Consider the following 14,601-nt stretch of genomic DNA (forward strand, 5'->3'; position numbering starts at 1 on the left):
TAACAGTTGGAAATTACAACACCCTACTTTCAATAGTGGAAAGAACAATTAGAGAAAGGATAAATAAGAAAAGAGAAGATTTGAACAACACTATAAATCAACCAGACATAGCAAATATACATAGAACACTCTACCACCAATGGCAAAATACACATTCTTCTCAAGTACACATGGAACATTCTCCAGGATAGACCATATGTGAGACGACAAAACGATTCTCAATAATTTAAAAAGATTCAAATCATACAAAGTATCTTCACTGACCACAATGGAATGAAACTGGAAATCTATAAAGGAAGGAAATTTAAAAAATTGAAACTATGTGAAATCAAATGATGAACTCTTAAATAAACAATGGATTAAAGAAACCAAAAGAAAAAATTAGAAAATACTTTGATATGAATGAAAACAAAAACCCAACATACCAAAACCTAAGGGATACAGTAAAAACCACTCAGGAGAAACTTACAGCTGTAAATGCCTACATTAAAAAAAGAAGAGTGGGGGCCGGCCCGGTGGTGCAGTGGTTAAGTGCGCATGTTCTGCTTCGGCAGCCCGGGGTTCGCCGGTTTGGATCCCAGGTGCAGACATGGTACCGCTCAGAAGGCCATGCCGTGGTAGGATCCCACATATAAAGTAGAGGAAGATGGGCATGGATGTTAGCTCAGGGTCAGTCTTGCTTAGCAAAAAGAGGAGGATTTGCAGCAGATGTTAGGTCAGGGCTAATCTTCCTCAAAAAAAAAAGAAAAAAAAAAAAGAAGAGGGGCCAGCCTGGTGGCATAACAGTTGGGTTCACACACTCCACTTCAGTGGCCCAGGGTTTGCCAGTTTGGATCCACACAGACCTATGCCATGCTGTGGCAGTTTTCCCACATACAAAATGGAGGAAGAGGGCACAGATGTTAGCTCAGGGCCAATCTTCCTCAGCAAAAAGAGGAGGATTAGCAGCAGATGTTAGCTCAGGGCTAATCTTCCTCAAAAAAGAAAAAAAGAAGACAAAGAAGAAAGAGATTTCAAAGAAGAAATCTCAAGAGAAATTTTAAAATATTTTTAACTTAATGAAAATACTACTTATCAAAATTTGTGGAATACAGCAAAAACAGTGCTTAGAGGGAAATTTATGGTATTAAATGCATATACTAAAAAAGAAGATGTAGAATCAATAATCTAAGCTTCTGCTTTAGGAAACTAAAAACAGAAGAGCAAACTAATCCAAAGTAACCCAAACTTCTTTTCTTTTCCAAAAGAAAAGAATTAAAAATTAGAGCAGAAATCAATGAAATTGAAAAGAGGAAATCAATTTTAAAAAGGAATGAACCAAAAATTGAAAAGATAAATAAAATTCTTCCTCAAAAAGATCAATAAAACTGATAGCCTCTAGCCAGGTTACTAAGAAAAAAAGGGAGGAGACACAAATTACTAAAATAAAAACTGGAACATGAGATACCACTACAGACACCCTGGACATTATAAGGATAAAAAATGACTATTATGAACAACTCTATGACCAGAAATTTGATAACCTAGATGAAAGGGACCAATTCCTCGAAAGGCACAATCTGTCAAAACTCACACAAGAAAAAATACACAATTTTAATAGGCTTATATCTATTAAAGAAATTGAATCAACAGTTAATAATCTTCCAAAACAGAAGCCCCAGGCCCAATGGCTTCACTGATTAATTTTACCAAACATTTAAGGAAGAAATTATACTAATTTACTACAATCTCTTCCATAAAATAGAAGTAGAGGGAATACTTCCTAACTCATACTATGAGGCCAGCATTACCCTAGTACTAAAACCAGACAAAGACATTACAAGAAAAGAACCTACAGGTCAATAACTCTTGTGAAAATAGATGCAAAAATACTCCACAAAATATTACCACACCAACTCCAACATATTACAATAAGAATTATACATCACAACCAAGTGGGATTTATTCTAGGTATGCAAAGTTGGTTCAATATTTGAAAATCAATTAATGTAATTCATCACATCAATAGGCTAAGAAAATTCACATATCAAACAATAGATGCTGAAAAAGTATTTAACAAAATCCAACACCCATTCATGATAAAAACTCTCAACAAGCTAGGAATAGAAGGGAACCTCAACTTGATAAAGAACATTCACAAAAAGCTACACCTAACATCACATTTAATGGTAAGAAACTAGAAACTTTCTCATTAAGATCAGGAACAAGGCAAAAATGTCCCCTCTCTCTCTCGTCTGCAACATCAGGAAGCCCTGGCTATGCAATAAGACAAGAAAAGTAAGGAAAAGGTACACAGATTGCGAAGGAAGAAATAAAACTCTTTGTTCACAGATGACATAATTGTCTATGTAGTGCATCTGGAAGAATCAACGAAAAAAACCTCAGACGTAATAAGCAATTATAGCAAGATTGCAGGATACAAGGTTAACATGTAAAAGTCAACTGCTTTCCTATATACCAGCAATTAACAACTGGAATTTGAAATTAACATCAAATTTACATTAGCATCCAAAAAAATGAAATATTTAGGTATAAATCTAATGACATTTACAGAAAATCTATGTGGGGAAAACTACAAAACACTGATGAAGGAAATCAAAGAACTCAATAAATGGAGAGCTATTCCATGTTCACGGATAGGAAGACTCAATATTGCCAAGATGTCATTCTTCCCAACCTGACTGACAAGTCAACAGAATCCCAACATCATCCCAGCAAATTATTTTGTGTATTCTTACGCTTATATAGACAGACAAAAGACCCAGAATAGCCAAGATGTACTGAAGGAGAACAAAGACTGACACTAGCTGACTTCTAGACTTACTATAAAGCTACAACACTCAAGACAGTGTGGTATGGGCAGAAGAACAGACAAATCGATCAATGGAACAGAATAGAGAGCCCCAAAATAGACCCACACAAACATAATCATCTGACCTTTGACAAAGGAACAAAGGCAATACAGTAAAGATAATCTTTTCAATGAATAGTGCTGGAACAACTGAACAGCCACATGCCCCCAAAAAAGCGAATTTAGAAACAGAACTTACATTTGTCACAAAATTTAACACAAAATGAATCAAAGATCTAAATGTAAAATGCAAAACTGTAAAAATCTTAGAAGATAACACAGGAGAAAATCTAGATGACCTAGGGTTTGGCAATGGCTTCTCAGGTACAATACCAAAGACACAATCCAAGAAAGAGATAATTGATAAGGCAGACTTCATTAAAATAAAAAATTTGACTCTGTGAAAGATGCAGTTAAGAAAATGAGAAAACAGCCACAGTTTGGGAGAAGATACTTGCAAAACACGTGTCTGATATAGGACTGGTGTTCAAAACATGCAAAAGAAAACTCTTAATAGCCAAAAATAAGAAAATTAATAAGTTGTAGACAAAAGATCTAAACAGCCACCTCACCAAAGAAGATACAAAGATAGCAAATAAGCATATGAAAAGATGTTCAACACATGTCATTGAGGAATTGCAAATAAAACAAGACACCACTACACACCTATTAGAATGACTAAAACCCAGAACACTGACACCACCAAATGCTGGCAAAGATGTGGAGCAACAGGAACTCTCATTCATTGCTGGTGGAAATACCAAACGGTACAGCCACTTAGGAAGAGTTTGGCAGTTTCTTACAAAACTAAACATATTCTTACCATATGATCCAGCAATCACACTCCTTAATATTTATCCAAATGAGTCATAAACTTATGTCCACACAAACACCCATGCTTAGGGGTTTATAGCAGCTTTATCCATAACTGCCAAAACTTGGAAGTAACCAAGATGTCCTTCATTAGATGAAGGGAAAATACATCTATCCATTGTGGTACATCCATACAACGGAATAATATTCAGCACTAAAAATAAATGAGCTATAAAGCCATGAAAAGATATGGAGGAACTTTAAACACATATCACTAAGTGAAAGAAGCCAGTCTGAAAAAGCCACATATGATTCCAACTACATGACATTCTGAAAAGGGCAAAACTATGAAGACAGTAAAAAATTCAGTGGTTGCCAGGGGTTGAGGGGAGGGAGGGATGAACAGGCAGAGCAGAGAGGAATTTAGGGCAGTGGAACTATTCTGTATGATACTATAATGGTGGATACAATTCATTACACACCTGTCAAAACCCATAGAATGTATAACACCCAGAGAGAACCCTAGTGTAAACTATGGACTTTGGGTGATGATGATGAGTCAATGTAGGTTCACCAATTGTTACACACGCACCACTCTGGTGTGGGATGTTGACAGTGAGGGAGGCTATGCATGTGTGGACACAGGAGATGTATGGGAATTCTCTGTGCCTGCCAGTCAATTTGGCTGTAAACCTAAAATTGCTCTTAAAGAATAAAGTCTATTTTTAAAAAGAAAAAAAATAAGATCTCAAATCAATAACTTACCTTCCACCTTAAGAGATAGAGAAACAAGAGAAAACTAAACCCAAAGAAAGCAGAAAGAAGGAAATAATAAAGATTAGAGCAGGGGCTGGCCCCGTGGCCAAGTGGTTAAGTTCGCACGCTCTGCTTTGGCGGCCCAGGATTTCACCGGTTCGGATCCTGGCCTCGGACATGGCACCACTCATCAGGCCATGCTGAGGTGGCATCCCATATAGCACAATCAGAATGACCTAAAACTAGAATATACAACTATGTACTGGAGGGCTTTGGGGAGAAAAAGAGAAAAATTATAAAAAGAGGAGTTTGGCAACAGATGTTAGCTCAGGCACCAATCTTTAAAAAAAAAAAAATTAGAGCAGGCATAAATGAAATAGAGAATAGAAAAACAGAAGTTGGTTCCTTGAAAAGATCTACAAAATTGAGGTCATATTGGCTTTTAAAATAGTGTAAATTTCAAGTGTACATGTTTTTCCCCCCAGAGGAAGATTTGACCTAAGTTAACATCAGTTGCCAATCTTCCTTCTTTTTTCTTCCTTTTTCCCCCCACCCCAAAGCCCCAGTACATAGTTGCGTATAGTTGGAACTTCTTCTGGTTCTTCTTTGTGAGCTACCCTCACGGCGTAGCTACTGACAGACGAGTGGTATGGTCCAGCATCCAGAGAACTGAACCCAGGCCCCCAAAGCAGAGTGCACCAAATTTTCCCACTAGGCCATCAGGGCTGGCTCTCAGGTGTACATTATTATATTTCAGTTTCTGTGTTTATGGCATTGTGTTCACCACCAATAGTCTAATTTTAATCCATCACCATACACACGTCCCTTTACCCCCTTCACCTTCCCCCCACCTCCTTCTCCTCTGGTAATCACAAATCTGTTCTCCTTATCTATGTGTTTGTTTATCTTCCACATATGAGTGAAATAATATAATATTTGTCTTTCTCTGTCTGACTTATTTCACTTAACATAATACCCTCAAGATCCATCCATGTTGAAAATTGATAATATTTTAGTTAGACTGACAAAGAAAAAAAAAGGGAAGACAAATTACTAAATCAGAAACAAGAGAGGGGACATTATTACCAATCTCAGAGAAATGAAAAGGATCATAAAAGAGTAATATGAACAATTATATGCCAACAAATTAGATAACCTAGTTGAAATAGACAAATTCCTAGAAACACACAAACTACCCAATCTGACTCATGAAGAAATGGAAAATATAAATAGACATAACTAGTAAGGAGACTGAATTTGTAATCAATACATTCTATTAACAAGGAATATTATATTGATTGACATTATTCAACCATAAAAAAAGGAAGTAATGACACATTATGCAACATGGATGAACCTTGAAAATATTATTCTTAGTGAAAGAAGCCAGACACAAAGGCCACATATTGTATGACTACATTTATATGAAATGTCCAGAATAGGAAAATTCAGAGACAGAAAGCATATGCTCAACATCATTAACTATCAGGGAAACGCAAATCAAAACTACAATGAACCTCACTCCCATCAGAATGGCTATAATTAACAAGACAGGAAACAACAAGTGTTGGAGAGGATGTGGAGAGAAGGGAACACCCATACACTGCTAGTGGGAGTGCAAACTGGTGCAGCCACTATGGGAAACAGCATGGAGATTCCTCAAAAAGTTAAGAATAGACCTACCATATGATCCAGCTATTTCACTGCTGGGTATTTTTCCAAAGAACATGAAAACACAAATGCATAAAGATACATGCATCCCTATGTTCTTCCCAGCATTATTCACAATAGTCAAGACTTAGACGCAAACTAGGTGCTCGTCAAGGGACGAATGGATAAAGAAAATGTGGTATATATACACAATGGAATACTATTCAGTCATAAGAAATGATGAAATCCGGCCACTTGTGACAACATGGATGGACCCTGAGGGCATTAAGCTAAGTGAAATAAGTCAGAGGGAGAAAATCAAATACTGTATGATCTCAATCATAAGTAGAAGATAAAAACAATGACAAATAAACACATAGAAACAGAGACTAGATTGGTGGTTACCAGAGGGGAAGTGGGGAGGGAAGAGGGTGAAAGGGGTGATTAGGCACCTGTGTGTGGTGATGGATGCTAATTAGTCTTGGGTGGTGAACATGATGTAATCTACACAGAAACTGAAATATATAATGATGTACACCTGAAATTTAAATAATGTTATAAACGAATGTTACTGCAACATAAAAAAATTTAAAAAAAAAAAAAAAAGGGGGAGTATAGTAGTGCTTGCCAAGGGATGGAGGGAGGGGAAAACGAAGAGTGACCACCAACAGATATGGGGTTTCTGTTTAGAGTGATGAAAAAATGTTCTCGAATTAGATAGTGATGATAGTTGCACAACTTTGTGAATATACTAGAAACCACTGAATTGTGAACTTTAAAATGGTGAAATTAATAGAATATGAATTATATCTCAATATAAAGGGAAGAAGAGAGTGAGCCAAAGTGGTTATAGTAATATTACACAATGTAGATTTCAAAGCAAAAACTACTAGAGAGACAAAGAAGGTCATTTCATAATGATAAAAGAAGCAATTAATCAAGGGTACAGAAAAATCTTAAGTGTTTATTCACCCATTAACAGAGCTTCACAATACACAAAGCAAAACATGATAGAACTACAAGGGGAAAAGAGACAAATCCATAATTATCTTCAAAAATTTCAATACCTCTACAGTTGATAGAAGATCATGATTAGAATATTACAGACGTGAACAACAACCTGAACTGACTGACATTTATAGAAGTCTACACCCAACAACAGCAGAACACATATTCTTCTCCAGCGTACACCAAACATTTACAGAGACAGATCACATTCTGAGCCATGAAATAAGTCTCAATAAATTCAAATGACTAAAATCATACGAAGTATGTTCTCTGACCACAATGGAATTAAATTAGAAATCAATAAATTAAGATCTCAGGAAAATGCCCAAATATGTGGAAATTAAATAACCCAGTTCTAAACAACCCACGGGTCAAAGAAGAAATCAAAAGGAAAACTATAAAGTACTTTGAAACCAATTTGAAAATGAAAACACAACATGTCAAAATGTCTGAGGGAAAAATCCATGGTAGTTTGGGGATGGAAGATCAGAAGAAAGAAGGACTACAAAAGGACACAAGAAAAACTTCACAGGTGATGGTAATATTTACTATCTTGATTAGTGATGGCTTCATGAGTATATACATACATTAAAATTTACCAAATTGTACACTTTAAATACGTGCAAGTCAGTTGTATGTCAATTACACATACCTCAATAAAGCTGTTAATAATGTGTATGGTGTATAACCATTTACATAAAACAAATATGCACACTAGTCAGTGTGTATACAGAGATGATCTCTGAAAAGACACATTAGAAAATGATAAAAGTGCTGGCCTTCATAAAAGGGAACCAGAGGAGGGGCCGGCCCCGTGGCCAAGTGGTTAAGTCCGTGTGCTCTGCTGCAGCAGCCCAGGGTTTCGCTGGTTCGGAACCTGGGTGCGGACATGTCACTGCTCATCAGGCCACGCTGAGGTGGCATCCCACATGTCACAACTAGAAGGACATGCAACTAAGATATACAACTATGTACTGAGGGGATTTGGGGAGACAATGCAGAAAAAAAAGAAAAAAAGATTGGCAACAGTTGTTAGCTCAGGTGCCAATCTTTAAAAAAAAATAAATAAAAGGGAACCAGAGGATTAGGAGAAAGTGGTAGAAGGGAAACTGACCAATTATAGATACACACTGTATTGTTTCAATTATTTACCACATATATGTTTTACTTTTTCATAAAAAGTAAAATAAAATTTCAAAACATCTTTTTAAATGCCTTTTGAATAAAGAACTGAGGTGAAGAGCCATAACAAATATTTTCCTTACTAGAAAATGGACCTTGAGAGCAGAAACCAATCTTCCCAGGCCAAACTAGCACCTGAGGAAGAGGTTCTCAGTTTGGGGTTCCCAAAGGCTGTCAAGGTCAGTGGAAAGATCATGGTTAGACACACAATAAAAACCTCAGCATATCCTAACAGACACAGTCTATTTTAGAAGGAAAATCTTTCAGTGATCACTCCCATGTGATAAGAACTTACCATGTTCCATACACCGTGCAGAACTCTTTGCAAGCTACAATCTCACCGACCCTGAACTGCATATGAGATAAGCATGTTATTATTATCCCCACATCACATGAGAAAACCAAGGCACAGAAGAATAAAGTAACTACTCAAGTTACACAACGCTTCAGCAATGGAGTGGGGACTTGAACCAAAGTCCTTCTGACTCCAGATATTCTGTTACCATTTTTTGGATTTTTTCTCATGAAATCCACAAAATGACACAATCTTGGTAGTGAATGGGCCAAGAATGACTGATCAGGCCTATTAGCAGGTAATGACATTTCCCCACACTGTTCCAATGTCCAAGTGCTGTCAGAGTTGACAGCAAAGAATGAACTGACAAGCTAAAAAAGAGCTCCATGAGGGAAATCCTCAGGTAAAATATGAGAATAAAGTGAGGAGAAAGGCAGCTGAGTCACTGTCATCAAACCAAAACGAGAGCAAGATCTAGAGCAGTTTTTCCCAAGCAAATGGTTCTCTTCACCTCCCCTCCTTCAGTCTCTAACTCCTAGGGCCCAGGGGAGAAAATCAGAATGGTTATCAGTGTCCACAGCAGAAACTGGGTTGGGAAACACTTAAAACAGACACTGTAAGGAAAATTCCAGAAACAGTAACCAAGGCAAAAATAAAATAAAAGAAGAGAGACAAAGGGATGATTTTAGGTAAATTTAATGACTGTAAAAGCTGTCCACGCAGCAGCAAGGAAGTGCATTTTCCATTTGACATAATGTGGCTTCACCACTTGCAGCTTATCTCCAAAGCTTCATTACCTCTTTCTTTCAGTGCCCAATCTGAACAACCGCTCACGTCAACTCTGAGGCCATCCACTCAGGTTAACAATATGCTGAGGAGCCCTTCAGAGTGGTCCTGCAGAGAACATGTCCTTTAAGTGTCTGAGAGCTGGCAGAGGTGATCTGAAAGAAAACCAGTCAGAAGAAGGCAAGGTAAGAATGACGTCAGCATCATGGCAGAGTGAGCTATCCCGGTAATCTCTCCCCTCCACCATACAACAAAAAAGACATACATACTCCAACAGAGGACATCCAAACACAACACAAAACACGTCTGAGACCCAAGCAGCCATATGACAGACAGTGGAAAGGCTGGAACCCCCCTCAGAGGAGGTGGAATGGGGTAAGAGAAAACTTCACTCCCTCCCCTAAAGATTGTGATCTGGGACCATGGGTGGCCTCCAAGAGGGAAGGAATGGGGGGAGGACAAGCCCCTTCACGGGAACATCAAGGCCCTTGCAGCCTACAGGGAAGCCCTCTACCAGGGGCAAAGCTTTCTCAGGGGATGACCTCATCAAGCCAACACCACAGGAGAGCAGATAGCGAGAGCAGAGCCAGAAAACTCCAAGAGCAAGCATGAGAAAGTACCCCTCCTCCTACCCTCCCAGCACCTGGGATCTCAGTGGAAGGCAGAGGGCTCAGAATATGTGGCTCTTGACCCCCACCCAGTGGTAACAGGTGGTAACTGCAACCAAATAATACCAGGATGCATAAAAACAGAGAAAATACCAAGTACCCAGAAATCACTCCTGAAGACAAAGAAATATGTAATCTAAATGAAAAAAATTCAAAAAAGCTATCATCAAAAAACTCAACAAGGTAAAAGACAATGCAGACAAACAATTCAACAAGTTCAGAAGCTACTTCACAAAAGAGACTGAAATTATAAAGAAGAATCAATAAGAAATATTAAAGATCAAAGACACAATGGAATAAATAAAACAAAATATGGATTCCCGGAATGCTTGAGTGGACAGCATAGAGGAGTGCATGAGAATAATCGAAGACAGACATGTTGAAATGCTCAAGATAGACGAGGAGAGAGAAGTAAGACTAAAAAGAAATGAAGAACATCTCTGAGAAATATCCAACTCAATTAGGAAATGCAACATAAGAATTTCAGGTATTCCAGAGGAGAAGAAAAGGAGCATAATGGAGCAGAAAGCACGTTCAAAGAAATAATAGCAGAGAACGTCCCAAACCTAGGGAAGGAGAGGGAAATCCATGTGGAAGAGGTTACCTGATCTCCTCCATACGTCCACGTAGAAAGACCTACTGCAAGGCATCTCGTAGTGAAACCGCCAAAAGTGAATGAAAAAGAAAGAATACTAAGGGCAGCAAGGCAGACGAAAATAACCTACAAGGACCCCCTATCAGGCTTTCAGGGCATTTCTCTGCAGAAACTTTACAGGCTAGGAGAGACTGGAATGACATATTTACATCTTTGAAGGACAAAAACTTTCAGCCAAGAATACTCTATCCAGCGAAAACATCCTTCAGATATGATGGAGAAATAAAAACTTTCCCAGACAAACAAAAGCTAAGGGAGTTTGCAGCCACAAGACTCCTCCTACAAGAAATCCTCAAGAAGGCCCTCATACCTGACAAAAAAAAGGGAGGAAAGGGTTAAAAAGCAAAGAGTAAAGAGATAAATAGGTAGACAAAATTAAAATAGGCTAGCAAATACTAAAGTATAGCACTAAAGATAAAGGTAAGAAAACACCAAAAACAAAGATAATTCTGTCATTTTAATCACAAACTCACAACACAAGATGGAATAAAATGTGAGAAAAACAACTTAGGAGGGGAAGAGGAAAAGGACTGAACCAGTTTAGTCTAAGGAAATAAGAGGCCATCAGAAAAGGGACTATCATATCCACGAGATTTTGAATAGAAACTTCACGGTCACCACTAAACAAAAAAGCAGAACAGAGACACAAATAATAAATAAGGATAAAACAAAGAAACACAACATAAAAACATACATAATTCAATAGGTATACCAAAATACACAGGACGAGAAACAAAGAAAATGCAGGAGAAATGGAAAACGAGTCATAAAATGGCAGCATTAAGCCCTCATAGATCAATAATCACCCCAAATGTAAATGGATTGAATTCTCCAATCAAAAGACACAGAGTGGTGAGATGGATTAAAGAACAAGACCCAACAATATGCTGTCTCCAGGAAACACATCTCAGCTTCAATGACAAACACAGGCTCAGAGTGAAGGAGTGGGAAGACAATACTCCAAGCTAATGGCAAACAAAAGAAAGCAGGTGTCACAATATTTATATCAGACAAAGTAGACTTCAAGATAAGGCAGGTAAAGAGAGACAAAGAGGGGAGTATATAATGATAAAAGGGACACTCCATCAAGAAGAAATAACACGTGTAAATATCTATGCACCCAACACAGAAGCACCAAAGTTCATAAAGCAACTATTAACAAACCTAAAAGAAGATATCAAAAATAACATGATAATAGTAGGGGACCTCAACACCCCACTCACATCAATGGATAGATCATCCAGACAAAAAATCAACAAGGAAACAGTGGAATTAAATGAAAAGCTAGACCAGTTAGACTCAATAGACATATAAAGAACACTCCATCCTAAAACAGCAGAATACACATTCTTCTCAAGAGCACACACAACATTCTCAAGGATAGACCATATGTTGGGAAACAAGGCAAGCCTCAATAAATTTAAGATGGAAATAATAACCGGCATCTTTTGTGATCCCAATGCTATAAAGCTAGAAATTAATTACAAGAAAAAAGCTGAGAAAGGGACAAAGATGTGGAGACTAAACAACATGCTACTGAACAAGCAATGGATCATTGAAGAAATTAAAGGAGAGATCAAAAAAATATCTGGAGACATAAGGGCCGGCCCGTGGCCGAGTGGTTAAGTTCGCATGCTCCGCTTTGGCGGTCCGGGCTTTCGCCGGTTCAGATCCTGGGCGTGGACATGGCACCGCTCATCAGGTCATGCTGAGGCAGCGTCCCACATACCACAACTACAAGGACCCACAAGTAAAAATACACAACTATGTACCGGGGGGCTTTGGGGAGAAAAAGGAAAAGTAAAATCTTAAAAAAAAATCTAGAGACAAATGAAAATGATAACATGCTATACCAACTCATATGGGATGCAGCAAAAGCCATATTAAGAGGGAAATTCATCACAATACAGGCTCACCTTAAAAAAGAAGAAAAATCCCAAATAAGCAATCTCAAACTACACCTAACTGAATTAGAAAAAGAAAGCCCAAAGTCAGCAGAAGGAGAGAAATAATAAAAATCAGAGCAGAAATAAATGTTACTAAAACAAAAAAGGCAGTAGAAAGGATCAATGAAACAAGAAGCTGGTTCCTTGAGAAGATAAATAAAATTGAGAAGAAGGCACGGTAACTAGGACTGTACTTTAGGGACTTAATGTGGAGCCTCCAGCAGAGAGGTGACCAAAAGGGATCTGAGGGAGATGACAGGCCAGCAGAGACTGCATGGTTCCTGGGTGCCCCCAATCCTGGGAGGAAGAGACATCTGATGCAAGATAATGTACATAATTTAAGAAGTCCGAAATAGTTCAGTCCCAAATAGCCACTTCTCCTTTTCTCTTGAGAGATGGCTCCTCCCCAGCACCAACTGGTACGGTAAGGTTCAGCATGAGCTGCCCATCACAGACCCGGCCCTGATACTCCAGGGGTAAGCCATGATCCAGGATGTACCAGTCAAATCCTTCCTTAGGATATTAATGGCCAAAATTTGGTGAGAAAGGCTCTTTTATCTCTCTGAGAGTTGAAAGCATGTGACAAAGTAACGAGTAGTCTCATTTCTTACCATGAGAACAAGTCAGTCCATTAGTAAATATTTACTGAGTGCTTATTATGTTCTAGGAAATGTCCTAGATGCTAGAGGTATCCAGATGAACAAAACAGATGTTTTCCCTGCCCTCAAAGGTACTTTCAGGAGAAGACAGACAACAAATATGTAAACAAACAAAGATGATTTCAGGCACTGAAAAGTGCTACAAAGATAAAATGGGCTACTGGGGTAAAAAGTAACAAGAGCAAGGCAGAGGGAAGCTGCTTTAGCTTCTGTAAAGACAAAGCCTCTCAGGGAGGTGACATTCGAGAGAGAACCTAGTAAAAGAAGGTGGCCAGGCAAAGATCAAGAGCCTCCCAAGCAACAGCATGTCCAAAGTCTCTGACACCAGAATTAGGTGTGAGGGGCAAAAGGAAAGCCACCAAGGCTGGAGGAGAGAGAATAAGAAGAGTAGAGGTTGGAGAGGTAGCTGGGACAGATCATATAAGGCCTTGGACACCCTACATTTGGCTCCAATAACAAGCCACTGGAAGGCTTAAGCAGAGGAGTGAGTGATCTGATTTAGCAAGGGTATGATGACTGCCATGGGCAGACAGACTAGCAGACGGCAAGAATGGAAGCAGGGAATATGAAGCCTCTGGAACTCTCATGCACTGCCAGTGGGAGTGTAAAATGCTACAATCACTTTGGCTATTTCCCTTGGACACACCCCATGACCCAGCAACTCTAAGCCATATACCCAACAGAAATGAATACATATGTGCACTAAAACACATGTTCAGGAAAATTCATAGCAATTCCATTCATAATAGCACAAAACTAGAAACAACCAAAATGGCCATCGACAGTACAATGCATAAATAAATTGTGGTCTATTCATATAATATGGATAAATATAATCATGCATGAATTGCACAACATAAGATTGAGGGAAAGAAGACAGGCACCAAAAATATATATTGTATGATTCAATTTTATAACAATAAAAACAAGCAAAACTGAACTATTATGGTATTAGAAATACCATATAAATAATAATACTTTATAATAATTCATCAAGTAGTACACTTATCACGTGGGCAATTTTCTACATTTATGATATGATTCAGTAAAATAATTCATTCTTTAAATATAGAAGCAAGAGACCAGTGAGGAGGCAACTATAATCTCCCAGCCAAGAAATGACGGTGGCTTGGAGATGGAAAGAAATGGTCAGGTTCAAGATGCATTCCATAGGTAGAGCTGAAACAGACAGGCTGCTGTTGGAGTGCAGGAAAGCAAGTATCTAGGATGACTCCTACATGTGTGGCTTGAGCATCTGAGTGGTGCCATTTACTGAGATGGGAAAGGCTAAAAAAGAAGAAAATTGCAAGAAAGTGGGAAGGATTCATTCTA

At 38.3% G+C, this 14,601-nt stretch overlaps 1 protein-coding gene across 4 annotated transcripts in view; it reads right to left on the reverse strand.

The window, feature by feature from the left end:
- Positions 1-9,235: 9,235 nt before the first annotated feature.
- CDK5RAP1 (CDK5 regulatory subunit associated protein 1) overlaps positions 9,236-14,601 on the reverse strand; it is a 56,568-nt gene continuing 51,202 nt past the window's right edge. For all 4 annotated transcript variants that reach the window (XM_070588015.1, XM_008535869.2, XM_008535870.2 and 1 more), the window contains one exon: positions 9,236-9,496. In XM_070588015.1, coding sequence (XP_070444116.1) covers positions 9,416-9,496 — 81 coding nt within the window. In that variant the 3' untranslated portion in view covers positions 9,236-9,415. The remainder of the gene's footprint in view (positions 9,497-14,601) is intronic.

Source organism: Equus przewalskii, chromosome 21, assembly GCF_037783145.1.
Source record: "Equus przewalskii isolate Varuska chromosome 21, EquPr2, whole genome shotgun sequence".
Classification (NCBI taxonomy): Eukaryota; Metazoa; Chordata; class Mammalia; order Perissodactyla; family Equidae; genus Equus; species Equus przewalskii.